This window comes from Procambarus clarkii, chromosome 61 (assembly GCF_040958095.1).
Source record: "Procambarus clarkii isolate CNS0578487 chromosome 61, FALCON_Pclarkii_2.0, whole genome shotgun sequence".
NCBI classification, from domain to species: Eukaryota; Metazoa; Arthropoda; class Malacostraca; order Decapoda; family Cambaridae; genus Procambarus; species Procambarus clarkii.
Window position 1 is genome coordinate 13,264,154 of NC_091210.1, and position 20,771 is coordinate 13,284,924.

Sequence of the window (20,771 nt, forward strand, 5' to 3'; positions counted from 1 at the left end):
TAGTATAAGTGGTCCTACAGCCACACCAGGCAGACCCCCTCACCAGGCAAAACAAAAAAACAAAACAAAATAAACACCCCCGCAAAAGCACGTCTTCAGGAGGAACAGAACCGGCCGCTAAGCATATTATAAGACGGCTGCACAGTACCTTGCGCCCCTGCCATTGACGAAACTACCTACAACCCAAGGCCAAACAGTGGTAGGAAAAAAAACCCAGATGACCCCAAGGGCCGGCAATCACCAAGTAGTAAAAGAACCCTGCAGAGGCAGTTCTCGAACAGTTTGTGGAAGGTAACCCAAAACTGCAAGGGCAGTACTTACAGGGGACCTAGGGAAGGTGACCCTAGGTGCATGCAGCCCCAGTACTTCCGGAATTATACCTGGCTCGTACACCACCAGACTGCGGCACAATACCAAAAGGCACAGCACTGCTCAAGGATTGGAGCCAGAGTCGATTGACCGCCACCCAACACAACAGCCTCAGAACTGGGGTTGCGTAGCTGGCGTGGGAGGTCTGGGGCCCCCCCTCTTCCCTCCTCACAGGGAGGGGGGAGGTGCACAGACAACAGCGCGGTGAGTGTGGTGACGTCATGCTTGTTTGCTTGTTTTCTGATTGGGGAGTTCTACTTGCTCGTTTAGCTTTCAGTTAGCAATTTTTACCCAGCTATAGTTTGTTTTGGGATTTCTACCTTTCTGGGTGCCTGACCTGGTAGATGGCAGATATAGACTGCTTCCAATTACATGGGAGTGTCTATAGGCCATTGTTCGTTGTGCCTCTCTGAGGAGGCCAGGTTCTGGCTCATGGTCCCCAGTACGCATAGAACTCCATCGATTGACTGTTGCCACAGTCTAATATATACACATCAGCCCGGTATAGCTCCGGGAAACTGAGGGGGCTCTCCACAAAAAAATACAGAAAATCCTTGTAAAACAAAATTCGCTGCTTGAAAGGAAAGGAAAATAATATAAACAGTACTTGGCAATGGGTGAACAACCCTTGCGCCCACTTGACTGCCATTTAGTGGTAGCCAGACGAGTTGACCCGGAGTTCCATACCAATACCCACCTCACTCACGCATCTGAGACAGAGATGTACACCTTTGTGGGAACATCTGCACTTCTTTTTAAAGGTAAGTGATGTTGGATTTTCCAGGAACAATTGTTCCTTGTGAGCCATTAGTTTCTACTTTTTGTTTCATACATGTATTTAAGTAACTCACAAAGCATGGTTCCTGGTTGTTATTTTGCTTAGACTTTGGTTTTTTCTCTTCCCAGCTAGTCTGTCTGCATTTTTCTTGTTCCAACATAGCTTCTGAAAGGGAAGCGAGTTCCTCTTCTATAAGTATCCTTTTTTCAAGTTTCTTCACCTCTGCATAGTGTTTGGGGCTTGGTCCCAATGCGAGGTCTTCAATAGGGAATTGACATAATTAGCCGTGTGCTTTGTGTGTGTGTGTGTGTTGCGCCTGGCTCAGACTTGAGCATGTTCCAAGTTTGCGTCTTAGCTGAGTTTGAAGTTACATAGCATTAAATGCTTCCTTTATCTGTGGCTTCCTGATTTACCCAAGGGCCACTAACCCTAGTGGCTTCGACGAGGACAGAAGCTGGCGACTTGTCAAAGGTCCCCCCCCCCATTTGCCTTGATCTTTTCCAGGAAATTTTTAAAACTTAACACAGTTTTGGCATTTATGACTTTGGCGGGCAGGCAAGTCCATGGGTTTATCACCCGGTGAGCGAAAAAGCATCTCCCATTTTCAGTCCTGCATTGTGGCTTCCTAAGTTAGAAAACAATTACTACTTGTTTGTGTTACATCTGACCTTATAAAGAAATTGCTGGATCAACATCTTCCAAACTGTTCAGTATTTTAAGGGTTTCAATGAGATCTGCCCTGTCAAGCCTGGTTTGCAGTGAGGTTAGCTCTAAGGCCTTCTATCGTTCCTGGTACGAGAGTTGACCTGATTCTGGAATGATTTTTGTCACCCGATGTTGTACTTTCTCCAAAGCAGCTATGTTCTTCTGAACATGAGGTCTCCGTGCTTGGATATAATAATCCAAGTGGGAGTGCACTAAAGATTTATGCAGTTGAATCACCACCTTTTCCTTAAAGTCAAAGGTACACTTGATTATTCCTAGAGTTTGGTTAGCTTTTTTACTGCTGCTCCTACCTGCTGTGCAACTTCCATGGAATGGTGGATTTTGACTCCAAGGTCCTTTTCTTCACCAATCTGCTACAAGGTAATGTTATTAATTTGGTAGTTGTGGCATGGGTTGTTATGCCCCACATGCAAAGTCTTGCATTTGTTTTTGAATTAAAAATTATTTGCCAGTCTTCTGATCATATGTAGAGTTCATGTAGATCTCTCTGTAAGGCTTCAATATCATTTTCATTTTCCATTTTACCATAAATCTTAGTGTTATCTGTAAATTTGATGTAGTTTCAAATATTCTCATCTATGTCATTGGTGTATATGACAAAAAGGGTTGGCCTAAAAATGGATCCCTGTGGTACCCCACTTACCACATTTCTCTAGTCAGATTCATTCCCATTTAGCATGACTCTGCTTTCTTAGTTTAAACCATTGTTTTATCTATTCTAGTATTCTACCATTTATTCCATGTGCCTGTAATTTCCTTGCCAGTCTTTCATGTGGTACCTTGTCAAAAGTTTTAGTAAAATCCATGTATACTACATCTACCGGAAGTCCTTTGTCTGAGTAGCTGGTTACCGTTTCCAAAAATGTGAGCAGGTTTGTAAGGCAGGATCTATTCTTAAAGCCATGTTTGATCGACTTTACAAAATTGTTTACTGTGAGATTATGAATGATTCCTTTCCTTAGGATTCTCTCCGTGAGCTGGATGTGTGATGTCAAGCTGATCGGACGGTAGTTTTCTGCTGAGATCTTTGTCTTTTTTTAAAATAAGGGTGACATTAGCATATTTTCAATCTATGGTACTATCCCTTGGTCCAAAGATTTTCTGAAAATATTTCAGCAGTAGGCATAGTTCCTTTGCTGGTTCCTTTATGACTTTGAAGTAAATTCCATCCACACCTGGGAGCCTCTGAGTCTTAGTTTGTCAATGAATGCTCTTGCTGATTATGTCACACTTTATGGGTATAACCTTAATTCATTCTCTTCACCTGCTTCAAACATTTGTGTGGATGTCATCTAATCTTTCTAGCATTGATGCTCGAAATGCTACTGCAAGGACTTGCAGACTGGATATTTATCAACGTTTATAATTGTCAATGAAGAAGGGTTTTCAACCTCCTCTGGAATTGATGTAAAGTATTCATTCAGAGCATTTGCTGTCCCTTTTATCGTCTACATATTATAACTTGCTTAGTCTCATCTTTTAAGGGTCCTACAGAGTCCTTTATTTTGGGTTTACTTTTTACATAGCTAAAGAACGACTTAGGATCTATCTTTATGTTTTGGGCAAATTTTCTTTTGTAGTTTATTTTTGCTGATCTGATTTTTTAGGGTGGCCGAGTTTAGTGTCCGTTTATATATATAATAGTTAATGATGTTCATTGTTGATTTATACCTTCTCCAGAGGGTCCATTTAGTTTTCAAAGCTCTTTTTACTACATGTGACATCCATCCAGTTCCCCGTTTTACTTTCTCCTTTTTAGGCACATATTTTTGAATGGGTTCAGTGATTACCTTGAAATTTCCCCATGATGCTTCCATGCCCTGGTGTAAGGTGCACAAGCTCAGCCATACACCGGTGTACAAACTATAAAAACCCGTCCCTTACTTCCTTGTAGTGTGTGTATGTTACTATAAATCAGAAATAAAGAACGAGTATTTATTATAAACACCTAAAACCTGAGAGTAAACACTTTGGGCCAGCATCATATTTTGAATAGGTGGGACAAACAAATGAACAGTGTGTGTGTGTGCGCGCGCATTACACTTTATAAAAGACACAGGAAATAGGACAATCTACCTCAGTGAATAATTTCACTCACCAGATTGACAACAGTACTCCAGTCACACTTACAAAACCAAGCTCTGTCTGTCTGTCTGTCTGTCTGTCTGTCTCTTTTTTTGTTCTCTCTTTCTCTCTTTTTCTCTCTCTTTCTCTCATTCTATCTTTCTCTCTCTCTCTCTCTCTCTCTTTTTCTCTCTCTCTGTCTCTCTCTCTGTCTCTCTCTCTGTCTCTCTCTCTCTTGAGGTGCAGGATGCTACTCTCACAAAATACACACAGGAAAACTTTAGACACACGGAATAAACATTTACTAAAGCCCAATTTAGCATACTTGCAACACTCACAAATATAATATAAAAATGAACAAAAATAAAACATACTGCTATTTTAACTTAAGAGAAACATTTAGATAAATAACAACAAAAGCTAGACATTATACACCAATCAAACAACAAAAGCTTGACTTAATATACCAATCATTACAATGGTCACCAATCAGCTTCCTCATTAGGAGTTTTGTAGTTTCTCTCATTCCTTGATAGTCTCCTCGAGGGTAATCTAGAAATTCACTATCATGGACCTTTATGTGGGTTTCTACATTTGTAATCCATCTTATAATATGGTGATCAGACGAGGTGAGCTTTTCTCATACCAGAATTTGATCAATCATGCCCTCCTCTGATGTTATCACATGATCTAAGATGCTGTTACCTCGTGTCGGCTTTGCCACACGCTACACGAGAAAGGAGTCCTGTATCAGGTCAAGAAATTGTTCTTTTGCTTGTGATGTTATATTTACCCAGTTTATGGACTCCTGGTTAAAGTCCCCGATTATTAGGTTTTGTGTTTCAGATGCTGCAATGATCACATTACGCAGATCAGCAACTTCCTCTGCTGCTGCCATGTCAACCCTGTAGCATACTCCCACTGTCAGTGCTACCATCTTGAGCTAGTATGTTGCACCATACAGACTGAGGATCCCATGGTATTCAACTCCTCTTTGTTGGTTGCATCCATGTCCTCTTTAACATACATTATTACCCCCATCTACTCTTCTTGTCCTGGTCTTTCTGAATGATCGATAGAATCCTGGAAGATGGAATTCCCCTTCTATTATATCTTCTCGTCCCCATGTTTCACTAATGCAAATGATGTCGGGATTTTCAGTTTCAGTGTAGGCACACAATGCATCAAATTTATTTACTAGGCTTATGGCATTTGTGTATAAACAAGCCTGTTTGTCTGGCATGTATAGAGCTACATGCTACGACCAGCTGACTCTAGCAGCCGACTTCACCTGAAGGAGGAAAATACCCCAATATACTGTGCACATCACTATTACCACGAGCACTGTTATTATCAGATTCCTGTCACTAAATCATGAACATGAATAATTTTCCACAAGATTATTTTCTGAATGAACACGAGGTCACAATGCACGATGCACAGATTCACAAACCTCGGCTGTACGCTGTGAACGTCTGCCTTCTGCTAAGATCATCATAACTAGCATTGTGTTTACTGATATCTGAACCTTGTACATAATATCTATTAATCACAATTCTCTATGACACTTTCATCTGAAAATAATTGCAGGTACTTATTTTAGTCATGATTATTAAGTGGTGGTGTTGTCCCGACTTACACAGCTGTGCTGTTAGCTCCACCTGCATGTGCCAACCTTGGTTGCTCTGGCAGTACCGAGGCTCTCACAGCCAGGAGAGGGATGCTTATTTGCTTCAGGAGGGATGCAGACAATTTTTTTTCCAAGATTGCATCTGTTTACTGGAGTCCTGAGGAACAGGATGTAAACCTCATATACCTGAAGAAGTTTTGAATCTTATGATAATCTTATGAACATGATACGATGGTGTGTGCACCCCTTTTCCCCATGATATCATGGTGTGTGTACCCCTTTTCCCCATGATATCATGGTGTGTGCAGTACAGTGGTTAAAGATGACACAAAGTGGAAGTGTTTAGAAGTGCCAGGAAAATGCATAACGATGAGGATGGGAAATTGTAATCTGAAGAGGGAAGCCTAGGATTAGACAAATTATTATTCAAAGAGGGAAGCCAATCTTTGTTGATCCATACGTACGTTCTACCAGTTGCAGCCACTTCGATGACAGTAAAATGAATGAATATAATGTAACATGTTACTGTAGTTCTAATGTATGTTACTGCTGTCCCAATTAGGGTTTTACAAGAGTAGATAAATGCACAGTTCTGGCAATGATATTACAGAGAGAGAGTAACAGGGAAACAATAAAATGCTCAACATTAATCTGTAAGTACCCCCATAAAATTATCTGTTATAGTTATACATAACAAATATTTACCACTTTCTTATTACTGTAAGATCAAGAGGTATCATTCGTGCACGTTACTAGGAAAGCCCCTGCTCAACAGACGAATCGAAAACAGCCCTGGTGACACGAGCTACTGTACCCACCAGGATACACCCCAGACGATTCAGAGTACTCACTCAGGGAATGCAACCTAGACTGACAAACCCCAGGTCTAAGCCCAAAGGGGGGCAGCCCATCATGAGACGAATGTATTAACATGCACCAATTGAATGTCGAGGAACTGGCAATAAGGGCAACGATAGCCTCGGCCGAGAGAGCAATGTCATACTAACTCAGCAATGTAGAGTATGAGCCTGTACAAACAATGCTGTGGGAGCACACAGGAATGATGTTCTCTTTGGGCTGTGTTTAGGTTGAGGAAATAGCGTTCCCTTTTTTTCATTTTAATTTCAAATAGAGCAATAACAACATATAAACACTCACGCTGAGATTTTGTGGTTTTGATGTATAATTTAATCCTTTAATAAAATCTATAAATGAATAGCCATTTGGCTATTATTACAAAAACTGGAGTCACCAGATCCAAAGAATATTAAATGCCAAATAATATTATATATGATAAAACATCTGAAAGTCTTCCACTATCTATACAGTGTATTTCGTTTCTAGTAGATAAAGGAACTATATGTGGTGAAGTATAAGCTGTGTACACTAAAATCATAAACAGCAATTCCTCTGTTATCCTGTGATATCTAACAATGAAATTGATTTATGTATTAACATTATGACTTGCATCTAATATAAATGTAATAATATATTATCATTCTTAGCAGTTGCAGTGCAAGAAATTGATTACTAGGAATAATTATACATTAATTCTAAGGTGTGTAGACAAATTTCAAAAAGATAATATTAAACATGCACTGAGGTCTAATTAAAAGCTTTTTGTCTTCTCTATTTTGCATTACCACTCACAGCAAGACTATGGGTGCACAATTAACTAGTTGTCATTAGTGGTAACAATAAAATCAAGGAATTCACTGTGCATTCAGTTGTACCAGCCTTAACTCTAAATCACATACTTTACTGTAAGATATAATCCCCTTCAATTATATTTTTGTTTATGGGTACAAATATCCATAAATGAGTCGAGGAGGCTTGGTCGACGACTGGGCCGCGGGGTCGCTAAGCCCCGAAATCACCTCAAGGTAACCTCAATTAAAGGTAAGGTACGTAAGTATGTTCTGTTGCCCACACAAATGTCAGTTAGTAAACATGAAAAAAAGTTGGTAACTAACTTCTGGTCTAAACATTCACCATCAAAATTATGATACAAACTCACTTTTGTACAGTTTACTCTACATTTTCTAATGCAATTACCTAAGTGTAGCTACAGGATGCGCACTATGCTCGTTGTGTCCTGTATTCCCAGCACTGTCATATGATGCTTTGAAACTACTTACAGTTTACACTTCCACAACCTTCTCACTTAAGTTGTATCAACCATTTACTACTATGTAAAAATGAGTTCCTGTATTTCTTCAACAGCTTTCTTTAGTTACCCTAAATTTATGACCTCTTGTTCTTGAAGTTTCAGGTCTCGAGAATTCTTCATTTTATCAATTTCCATTACTATTTTGCATGTAGTGATCATATCGCCTCTTTTTCCACTATCTTCTAGCTTTGGCATATTTCAAGTCAAAGTGGAGGCATGAAATATGCCAAAGCTAGAAGATAGAGGAAAAAGAGGCAATATGATCACTACATGCATGAAATATGGCATGAAATATGCCAAACCTCTACCTCTCCTTGTAGCTCTTGTCTTTCAGTTCTGGGAGCCATTGAGTTGCATGTCTTTGCACCTTTTCAGTTTGTTTATGTGCTTTTCAAGATATGAGTACCATACAAGCACTGTATATTCCAGATTTGGTCTCAAAAGTTGCGAACAATTTCGTTAGTATTTCAGTATCCATGTATTTAAAAGAAATTCTGAAATTGGAAAGTGTAGCATAAGCTCCTCGCACAATATTCTGCATGTGGTCATCCGGTGACAGTTTTATATCTAGAACCACCCCTAGATCTCTTTCCTTATCAGAATATTTAAAAGTTTTTCACATAATTTGTAGATTGTGCGTGAGGCCTAGTTCCTCCTATTCCACATCTCATATGACATTTATTCACATTAAATTCCATTTGTCAAGTGGTGCTTCATACACTTATTTTGTCCAGATCTTGTTGAAGGGCATAACAATCCTCTAAGTTTTTTACTTTCCCTAGTGTTTTAGCATCATCAGCAATCATAATTCTGTATTCCTTCTGGTAAGTCGTTTGTGTAGACAATGAACATTACCGGTGCAAGAAATAAGCCCTGTTGTACTCCACTTATGACATTTCTCCTGTCCAATACATTGCCTCTGATTATTGGCCACATTTTTGTTGGTTAGAAAATTTTCATCCATATTAGAAGCCTCCCTGTCACTCCTCCAGTATGTTCTAGTTTCCAGAATAACCTCTTATGTGGGACTCTGTCGAAAGCCTTTTTTTTTAGGTCTAGATAGATGCAGTCAACCCAACCATATCTTTTCTGTAAAATCTCTGTAGCTATATCATAGAAACTAAGGCGATTCATTACACAAGATATGTAGCTATATCATAGAAACTAAGGCGATTCATTACACAAGATCTTCCAAATAAAATATCATGTCTCATTATGCAATTTTTCCTCAAGGTGTTCTACTCATTTGGTTTTAATTATTTTTCCAATATTTTGACAATTACACTTGTCAATGATACCGGTCTGTAATCAAGAGGGGTCTTCCCTGTTGCCACTATTATAGATGGGAACTCTTTTAAGCCTTTTTTCCATGTATCAGCCAGGACTCCTGTATACAGAAATGATTGAAAAATCAGTTTAAGCAGCACACCGGAGCTCAGGTGTGCATTCTCTCAGAGCTCAAGGTGAAATGCTATCTAGACCAACTGCTTTGTTCCTAATTAGCACCTTGAGCATTTTTTCACTTCGTCTCTAGACACATCTATGTGCTCTTTCTTGTTCTCTGGAAGTGTTATTGTGTCCGGTTCTCTGAAAATTTAATTTTGCACAAACACACTTTGCAACTTTTGTTTAATATTTTACACATTTCCTTTTCATTTCCTGTTAATCTGTTTCCCATTTTCAACTTCTGAATTTTATCCTTTACCTCCAATTTGACTTTAGTGAATTTATAGAATAGGCCTGGTTCTGTTTAACATTTGTTTGTTATCCCTTTCTCAAAGGGATAACAAGAGGCAGAAATTTCTTTCTGCCTCTCTTCTCATTGCCGTGTAGTTGTTTCTTGCTTCTGTATATTGCTGGTACGTCTGGCGAGGGTTTGGTTTCTTCCTATATTGATTAAATTTTTGTGCCTCTTGGCCTCTGGCCATTTTGCAATTTCTGCCGATCCAATAATGTTGCCTGGGTCTGCATCTCTCTCTTTTGGTATAATTTTTTTTTGTATCTTAATCATATATTTCACGAAACTTGACATACATCTCATTTACTTCCTTGCCAAACAGGAAGTCTTAACAGTCAAGTTCATTAAAGAACCTTCTTAGTGTCAGTGTTCTCTTCTGAAATCATTTTTTCAACTATTTAATTTTCCTCACTCTTCTAGATTATAATGCATTGCATACGCTATTTCCAAAAGGACATGGTTACTTTTGCCCAAAGGGGAAAGGCACTGAATGTCAAATATCTCATCCTTTCCTGGCGAGTATGAAATCCAGCATTGAAGGAACATCCCCTTCCCTCATTCTGTAGCTTGTTTAACGTGATAATACATAAATGTGTCTAGGATGAGGTTCATGAATCTACCACTCCAAAGGTCCTCTGTTTTGGTTTCGTTGGCCTCCCAGTCTATGGATTTCAAGTTGAAGTCACTGAGTAACAATAGCTGTGATCTATCTCTTATCAGCTCTTATTATAATCTCTCTCATAATTATAATGAGGTCCTCTCATTTGTTGTCCAGCTCTTCCTTTGTCCTTGTGTTGCATGCTGGTGGACTGTAGGCATTTATGATCATCAGTTTATCATCCTGATTACAAATCTTCAGTGCCATTATAGTAACTTCTCGTAAGATGGCAATTAGTAATTTGTCTACCTTCAGGTGTTTTCTTTCACTAGCATGGCAACACCACCACCTTCCCTAATTTTTCTGTCCTGCCGCCAAAGTGAGTAACACCTTGGGAATACGGTCTCATTGAAAATATCAACTTCAAGTTTCGTCTCCATTAGTGCAACAATGTCTGGCATCTTCAGCTGTATCATTTAGTTCCAGTATTTTTATCTCATTCCATCTATACATAATTTATAGAGAATGTTGTTGCTTAGTTAATATTGTTAAAATATATAGAAATTAAATAGAAGCTGCAGCGTATAAGCCAATAGACCTCGGTGTGTTAGTGGCAAGAAAGCACCAATTAATTACTTACATGTGTACTTTCAAAACCTATTGTACCTTCTTAACTATAAATGAATCAATAAATAAACTATGTTCTTATTGGTATAGCAATATTAACCCAAAGTTTACTGATGCAGTAAACAAAGTCATGCAGGTCAGCGTTCAATCCCCGACCGTCCAAGTGGTTGGGCACCATTCCTTCCTCCCATCCCATCCCAAATCCTTATCCTGACCCCTTCCCAGTGCTAAACAGTCGTAATGGCTTTCAGCGCTTTCCCCCTGATAGTTCCCTTCCCTTTCATTCCATCTATGTTAGTATATACAATTTTCAGGAGTTTTTTCCTCTCCTCTTGTTTTACTCCTTTCTTTAATGATTTTGTTGATTTGCCTTTATGTACCATTGCACAGGCTTGCCTACCCCCTATCACTTTGTAGAAAAAATTGATTCTACATTCCTGCTCTCATTTAGAAGTTTTGCTTCAATGAGGTTGTTTCAGCTTCTCTCTCTCTCTTCCTTTTCAAGATCTCACCTTAATAACCACAATTTCCCTTCCTCATAACTTTGTAACGTCCTAACATTCCGTAGTACTTTTTCCATCTGTTTAACACCGTTTAGGGTGATCCTCAAGGGTTAATCTTTCCCTTTTTTCATACCTGCCAATTCTCCTGTAATCATAGACATTCTCTTTCGTTGTAAGACCTTCCACAAGCCCAATAATTTTATCTACTTCTTTCACTTCTTATGTGACTCTTTCTGACCTAGATGTTATCTTCTTTTCTTTGCAATCAAAAAATTGTTAGGCACTTCAATCAACTGTTTAGCACCAGTTTCAGGTTTGATGACAATTCCTTTCTGACTTCGTCAAATATCTGTGCTTTTCTGACTGCTGCAATTTACAAATTTTGTGCTGTGTACAAGATGTTTTACAAATATCAAAAGCTAACAAAAGATTGTTAGTTTATTGATTAGCCAACATCAGTTAAAACAGTCGCCACAGCATACCAGGTAATTTGTTTTTAATTCTAGATGTCAGCTTTTTTTTACCTATATTACTTAGTGTTATATATAACACTTTAATATTGTCCATAACCCCCAAATTATACCCTTCCCTGCAACCCTTCCCAGCACCCTCCCGGTAAGCCCTCCCAGCACCCTCCCAGCACCCTCTCGTCCCCCTCCCGGTAAGCCCTCCCAGCACCCTCCTGTCCTCCTCCCGGTAAGCCCTCCCAGCACCCTCCTGTCCTCCTCCATGCAAGCCCTCCCAGCATCCTCCCGTCCCCCTCCCGGTAAGCCCTCCCAGCACCCTCCTGTCCTCCTCCCGGTAAGCCCTCCCAGCACCCTCCTGTCCTCCTCCATGCAAGCCCTCCCAGCATCCTCCCGTCCCCCTCCCGGTAAGCCCTCCCAGCACCCTCCCAGCACCCTCCCCCCATCCCCTTCATATCTGGCTAAATTTTGTAAATGCATTTCATCACTTCTTTACTTTTCCCCACAGAACAACTTGTTCATGTAATGATACTCCGAGTTATTATTACAATATTAATAATGGCAGTGTTTGCTTATGCAGGAAATCTGAATCCCTTCTGGAATTTTAAAATATATTTGTACTAATTATATCATCAGAATATATCCGAGTAAACATTATTTATGTACTTTGTATACAGTGTGTAAATTTATAAGTTCTTCAAAAGAAAATGGTTTCAGAAATACCATTTTCAAAGGGTTCATAACAGCATCACATCAGTTGATTAATACTAAGGAGTTAGATCCAAGAGCTGGAGCTCATTCCCCATACATACACAGACCAGTTGAGCTATCCTATGATTATACAGGCAAAAAATAAAGAGCGGCACGAAGGGTAGTTGAACCCTTATCTATGGATACAAGACGTTTGTGGGGCACAAGCATGAAAAATCAAGAATTAGAGCAGTAGAAATGGACAATGAAATGCGTGTATGATTTTTAAAAATACAGTAATGAATGAAAAGGCTAAGTAAAAAGTACAAACAATACACAGGAAAGATTTGTTTAAACACTAACAGTTAGAAAGGACAAAATTTCTTAAAAGCATAGACGTAAATAAAAGACAATGAAGTACATCATTGCAAATGGAGTAGTAGATGGTTGGAGCGGCCTCAAACAAGAGGCAGTGGGGTCCAAACCACAAGAAATTTTGAAGATACAGGTAGTTAATGAAAATTAAAGAAGGGTCATGATTTGCCTAGCTCTACTCCTATAACCACAATGAGGACACTACATATAGGCAATCACACATTATGATGTACACATACATAATTTATAATGTACACATAAATTATGACACACACACAAATGATGATGTACACACACACATGCAATATGATGTATGCACACAGATACACTGATGCATGTGCACTCATACATTATATCATATGCACACACATATTCATTATACTGTACACACATTATGATGTACGCACATACATTACGATGTACGCACATACATTACGATGTACGCACATACATTACGATGTACGCACATACATTAAGATGCCCGCACATACATTATGATGCCCGCACATACATTATGATGCCCGCACATAAATAATGATGCACGCACAAACATTATGATGCACACACACACAAACTTAGTGTATTACATACATACACATATACACAAAGACAGAAAAACATGCATGCACAAGTGCATACACAAAACAGAAGTAAGAGTACTTCTTAGGTATGTGACACTCAAAATAAATCATAATAAAAAATAAAGCAACAAGAAAACACGCACACATCCACATTTAATTGAAGCCAGTAGCTACCGGAGGCAGTGGTACGGGGCACACGTGTACAGCCACAGGCGATTAGATCTCCCTTACATCTACTTTTGATGATTTACCCTTCAGACCAGCATTCAAGTGCATCATGTATCTTTGAACATACTTAATACCTCTTCAAATAACACTTGTGTCCTACTGTGAAGGCACTTATCACCAGAAAAATATGAGCTCCAGCACTTTTGCAAAACTTTGATCATCTTCATTCATAAAGGAATGCTCGAGTTCTATGCATAAAATTGCTATATTAATTGTCACTTCGTCAATGATATTTCAAAATAATGACACTAATGACATTAATGACAAATATACTGTATGAACATTATACATGAAGAAGTCAGAATTAATATTGCATAAAATACCCCATGAGAAATGTACCACAATGAATTTTGTATGCACAAAATTTAAACAAATACTGGGAATTGTACTTGCAAATTGCAAATAACTCGTGTTCGCTTTACGAACATTTGTCTACGTAAATATTTTCAAAGCAATGGAATATAATTCATGAAGCATACCTCCCTTTTTGCTGCATGAGAGTGTATCTGCTTTAAAGTATCAAATATAACTTTACTATCAACATAAATAGCTTTAAATGATATCAATATAGCTCATAGCTTTGTTATAGCCGAGATCAAAATCCAAAAAGCTAGTAGCTGGCTGGCTTGCTGTGACATTCTCTTAAGCACTTTTTAAAGAATTTTCAAGCTTCAGTTACAAATCCAAATAGCTCCCGTACTGTATTTTTAAATTTATTATTACTAATTTGTAATCTGTTTAAAGATATTTCTTTCACATAGGCTGTGTAATCATTCTTAATTTGTCAAATCCTTTAATTTGCATCCTGCATATACAGGATTGTAGCATGTCCATTCAGTGAAGACATTTACTTTTACATTCTTCACTAAAAATCATTTTAAAATCTGCTGTTTACAAAATGCAAAAAAAAAAAAAAAAAAAAAAAGAAAAAATTATATATATATACCGGTATCTATATATGTATACACTGCAAATAGTTTTGATAATGTTTAAATTTAGTTGCATTATGTGGAATTTTATCATATATATACTAACAATGTATATCCATATGTTGTAAGTGCAATTAACATGTATGTTAGGAGCTGTCACTGAATCTAAAAGTGGAATCTAAACCTGTTTCTTCATTTGTTAAAGGAAAGCTGTGTAAATGACCTTATAACCAAACATGGTGTACACCATAACACTGGTTAATCAATGCTGAACATCATTAAGATGGAACATGTAATGCTTGCAAAATAGTTGCCCAGAAAAAGTCGAGTTTTCCAGTGCCCTTTTGTCTTGGAAATGTTGGTGCCTACAACATTTCATAGATACAAGAAAACTGCAGAACTGCATTACATGAGCAATTATGAGATGCTACATTATTTCACGTTACAAAATGACTGTATGGGTCATTTACTCAAAGTTCCGCACAAGCAATGACATGTTTAGAATTTGACGGAGCAAAGGAGCAGTTTACAACAGATGTACACGAGTCGCACCATTACTCGGCACGCCACATTAATCTTAAATTGTCTTTAAGAATGCACAAGCTTAAAGAAAACAGGGACAACAGTATAATGTACATATAAAGTAAATGTAGAGTTTGTTAAATGAGCCTATGGTAAGGTCTGCAGTATTAGGTTACTACTGCACTCATGTTTTCTATGCTCATCTTATTTCTAATTATAAGATTCATTAATCTTAAGATTAATTCATTAAACTTTCAAGTTTCTATGTATATGCTTAAATACATACAATATGCATGACTGTGGATGTTTGTATATGTGTAGGATTTATAGTCTAGTACAGTATTTAAATATGCCGTGCAACCTCAATTTGACAAACCATATGGCACCAAACCAGATTCATTGGAGGATGGATTCACTGCAACTGGAGATGTCTTCAGGAATGTGAGGTGGAGTGCAATTTTTTTCTGAGAGAACCCTTTGTGACTCCCCGAAGCTATCTCGCTGAGACGACTCCCATCTTCTAGATCACATCAGTCGAGGAGTTGTGTTTGGCTTACCAGAGAAGCAGCGCTAGAACATGGTCCTCTTCACAGAGGAATAGAGTGGGTGACTCTGCTGCCCCACTGGGAAAGCGTCCAGGAAGTCAGCGAACCAATACAGACCACTGCTGGGTTCAAAGATCGAAGCCTTGAAACACCCAAACTCGGTAAACAACGTCAACAAATGGTTGAATCTATCAAAACAAACATTATCTCATTAGCACTAACCTCCCCTGCCAATAATTGGTGTGTGTATTCTTGATATCTGCTCTAGGCTGGAAGACACTATGAGCTCCAGTCCTCCCCTCACCCTCTATTGGCAGTGGGTTAGTGCTAATGAGCTAGCACCAGTTTCAAGAATCAATTGTTTGTTTACATTGCTTGGGACATCTGTTAGGCAGTTTAGAGGCTTCAGTCTCTTTGAACCCAGCAGTGCTCTGTATTGGTTTGCTGACTTTCTAGATGCTTTCCTGGTGGGGCAGCAGTCACTCGCTCTGTTCCTTTATGAGGCGGCCAGGTTCAGGCTCTGGTTTCCAGTATGCCAAACAGAACTCCACTGCTTGTGTGATCTAGGAGTTGGGAGCAATCTCGGTGAGACAGCTTCTGGGAGTCATTGGAGCTCTTCAGAAAGAAACATTTCATTATATTTAATGCTGTTTTTTTTCATTAAGTGATGGAACATATTTAGAATATAAATTGTAATAATAAAAACAATTTCCAATCCACTGCAGAGCAAAGCATAATTTTTATGTTCCTCAACAAAGACAAATATCTAATTTTGTCTTAAGATATTGAAATATCTTAAATGTGAGGGAGGGAAGGAAGAGAGTGATCAACAGAAAGAGTAAATGTGACAAGAGGAGAGTGTGTGTGTGTGTGTGTGTGTGTGTGTAGGAGGGAATGGAGAGAGTGAGTGTGAGAGGGCAGGGAGGCGAAGTAGAGGAGGGAGTGAGTAGTCGAGGTGGTGAGGGGCGGGAAGTATGAATGAAATCCACAAGATTTGTCAAATAAAGACACAGCTGAGAGGTTGGTAGCCCTGCTAATATTTTCTCTAACAAATACAGTACTGTATTAATATTAGAACTTGTTTTTGTGTGTATGTTAAAGTACAGTACTCTACAGTGTCACTAATATACATGTTTTATTACTGCCTGTTTATTAATGAGAGAAATACTGCTTTACTTGTGATTTAAAAAAAAAAGTTGGTATGAAGAATAAAAATTTTTAGGACTGGAACCTATTTTGGTTTTAACTATGGCAGTCAATTAGAAACTTCTAATGCACTGCATTCATTGAGGTTCCCCTGTACTGTACATCATATATATTTTGAGTCAGATTGTCTGATAATATTTTTAGGGTAATTTGCAATACAGTACTTTCACTTGTTTTAGAAAGGCTTTTTTAGTTTGAAACTTTTGAAGTAACAGATTGGTGGGGTGCGGCCTACATACTTCATCACAAATCCATGTATACCGAGCTTCACTATACAACAGTTCAGTGAATACAGTGTGCAAATTTGGATCCAAATACATTTGGATCAAAATGTGTGTGATGTAATCAAAGTCTTGCTAAAGTGTAGTTTGCTGAATTGAGATTGCACCGAGATTTCCAACTGTCAGAGAGTAAGCCTGGAAGGCTTATCACAGTCCCGCTAGGCCAGCTACTGACCTTCCTCAAGATGCAACCCATAATATTTGCCTAACTCCTGGGCACCTATTTATTGGTACATGAACAACACCATCAGGTGAAAGGAAATGTGCCCAAATGTCTTGGTACTGTAGTGGAAATCAAACCCGGGACCTTTCAGTTTTCAGCTGATCACTGCATTACATCAACTCAATCAAGGAGCCTGGGTTCACTCCCTGAACAGGACAGAGATGGTTGGGAATGTTTCCATTCACCTGATGCTCTGTTCACCTAGCAGTAAAGAGGTACCTTTTTTTTTTAATTTATATTTATTTATATATACAAGAGTTCTTACATTCTTGTATAGCACGCATAGCGTTTCGGGCAAGTCCTTAATCCTAATTAAGAAATATACTCGAGAAATAAGCAACTGTTGAGATTTTTCATCCTGGGGAAGGTCAATAATTAGCCTAGGGAAGACCTGAATAAGCCTACCAAGTTTCCTGTCCAACCAAGGAAAGCCATAAGGTGAACCATATTTATATACTGTGTGTATGTATGTATATGTATGTATGTGTGCTTGTTTGCAGATGTTAATGTGACTAAATAAACAGAAGTCCCTGATATAAATTTCTTTAACACTTCATCAAACTTAATTTGGAAAAAATCTTACTTTTCATAAAAGCATGTTGACCGTATAGTATGCTAATCTTGCGTATTATTTGTTATGTTAATGTTATTTTGTGTATAGCAACTAAACTATATACAGGAATAAAGCATTACTTATCCTACTTACTGCCTATGACTAACTGTAATTACAGTATCTCATGAATTGACTTAAAATCCATGCATGGAACAGAAACCCCCATGCAGGCCTACATACTGTCTGGACAATTACAGTACGTTTAGTTAAAAAAATCATGTAGAGCATGAGAATAAATTAGATAACCAACAGAAACAAATCACTCAAACATGTCTGCCACTGTACAATATATTACAAATATAAGTTAAACACTTACCAACTGGCAATGTTCAAGTATTGAAAACTATCATTTAGATAAAGTTCTTGCTGACAGTAAATGACCAAAATGCTACAAAATTGTACCACGGAACAGAAAGTGTACGAAGAGCAAATGCTCGGCTCAAATAAACTTTTGTAGTTTCCTTATACAGCTGACAAGTTGTAGGCACCAGCTTCTACAGAATTTAAGAAACCTACAGAAGTTCATTTTCCAAAAGGAAGCTCAACAATTCATCTCTCTGCTTCATAATGCAATTTTGTCCACATTTTTGTCCTCTACCTTTTGACATGTTTATTGTAATACAGTATGACATTATTTTGGAGAAACATGTATGTGTTTCTTTAAAATTTTACCCACTGGTTAATTCATGAGACTTGTTTTATGATCTTGTCCATTTCTTACAATTTATTCAAGTCACTTTATTTGATAATATAACATGTCTACAAAGAAAAGTATTTGAATATATTCTAAACCCCTTCTTAATCAACTGAGGCTAGAGAAAATTTCACTTTTAATGAATACTCAGTCTTACATCATTAGCAATACAGGTATCATCCATTACCATTACCTAACTTAAGAATAAATAATGATATATTTGCCTACTCACCGCATTAATGCCAGACAGTTGTTGAGAGAGTTGCATAACAACACCGATAGTTAGAGGCATGCGTAATGTTGACGACCGCACCAGCTGAAACATAGTCATGTGAGCCTCTGATTGGCTGGCTGCTTCTTCAGCCCTCATCTCTTCTATGTCCTCCTCTACGTGGGTTGATGCCCGTAGTCTTCGTAGGGCTATAGAGTCAAAAGTAAGATATCATATTGCTATAAGAATCATCAATGTATGAGTTCCCAGACCGACAACAAAGGAAACTGCATGACAAAAATAATACTCATTTTCCCATGATAAACTTTTCTGAAAGAAAGACCCACTAGACTACCAATCTATTTATATGTTCATCTGTCCATTGATCTATCTACATCTACCTGTTTAGCTGTTTACCAAGATAGTAAGAAAGCTCTTCAACGTGTTCCTAAATCAGAGAGTTTTTGTTTATAAAATAAATATCTTCTCTTACCTTATGTTACCATTAAAACTTCTACTTCTAGAATGTTGATTACTTTTTCCACACTGCCCCCACCCCCCAACTCCTCACTTGCTTACTTTTCCCACCCCTTCCACTACACACTAGCCCCCCCTACCTCTTTCAATCCTTACTAGCTCCCTCTAAACATAAGGGGCACAACTGGCCGACTTCTTACGGTGTTCAAGAGAACACGATAAACCCCTCCAAAGAATACCTGATCAACTGGGCTGTGATTCATACATCAGGCTGCGAGCAGCTGTGTCTAACAGCCTGGTTGACTAAACCACCAACCAGGAGGCCTGGTCAGAGACTGGGCCATGACATTGATCCTCGGAGCTACCACATGATAACCACAAGATATGTCCCCTTCACTTCACACTCGTCCTCACTTCACTTACATGAACTTTATTACATGCAATCTTTTCATACACCACAACAATCAATTGATAAAATGAATTGATTAATCAATTGATTAAAATAAATGGATTAATCAATTGATTAAAATAAATTGATTAATCAATTAAATTGATTTATTAAAATACTGGTACTACAAGGCAATATACTATTTGGTATCAGTCATCATGCACGAGGACTCAAACATTTTACATACTTATAAATAATTTCTCCGACCTGCTTGTGTGTACGTGTACATCAAACATGCCTCGTGCATCCCCACCCCTGTCTTGCGAGTGATATGTATTGTAAATGACCAAACAAAGTCCCCTCTCATGTGATCCTTCATGCCCAAGAATTATACTTAGGTAATTACACAAGTATAGGTACAGGATGAGAGCCGTGGTGTCCAGTTTTCCCAGTGCTCTGTCAAATAACGCTTTGAAGCTACTGACGTTTGTGCTCTCCACAACTTTCTCACTTAATTTGTTCCAACCGTCTACCACTCTGATTGTAAAGAAAACTTTCTATGATTTTTTCCGCATCTTTGTTTCCTTAGTTTGAATCTATGACCTCTTGTTCTTGAGGTGGCAGGAATTCCTGTTATTATTTTGTAAGTGGTGATCATATGACTTATTTTTCTTCTATCTTTTAGCTTTGGCACACTTAACGATTCTAGCCTCTCCTTGTAACTCTTCTTTTTCAGTTCTGGAAGCCATTTTGTAGCATGCCTTTGCACCTTTTCCAGTTTATTGATTTTTTGTGTGTGTGTAAGTGAGTCTGAGTTAGGGGAGGGTGTTACATACCCAAGGATTGTTATGAGATGAGGGCTATACTCGTTGCATCCCCATCTTCCCTATAGTCTGTCGCATATCATTTTGAAGCATTTGATGGTCTTGGCATACGTTTCTTTATCCTTTAATTTATTCCACTCTCTTCACAAAAGAGGACTCTTGTTTAGAATAGGATCAGTAAAGAAAGGAAAGTGGCTAGCACAATAAAAGTTTTGCTAAGGAAAAACAGGATATAAACTGATGCAGCCACACACATTTGCATCAAGGAATTGTGGTTGTGTCAACTCTTAACATATGGTTGCTCGACTATTGGGTGT

At 38.3% G+C, this 20,771-nt stretch overlaps 1 protein-coding gene across 27 annotated transcripts in view; it reads right to left on the reverse strand.

The window, feature by feature from the left end:
* Nucleotides 1-20,771, reverse strand: part of Glut1 (Glucose transporter 1) — a 384,143-nt gene that overhangs the window by 122,327 nt on the left and 241,045 nt on the right. For all 27 annotated transcript variants that reach the window (XR_011223425.1, XR_011223422.1, XR_011223424.1 and 24 more), the window contains one exon: nucleotides 18,787-18,974. Coding sequence is in view for 22 of the 27 variants with exons in the window: in XM_069307821.1 (XP_069163922.1) it covers nucleotides 18,787-18,974 (188 nt within the window). In the remaining 5 variants the exon portion in view is untranslated. The remainder of the gene's footprint in view (nucleotides 1-18,786; nucleotides 18,975-20,771) is intronic.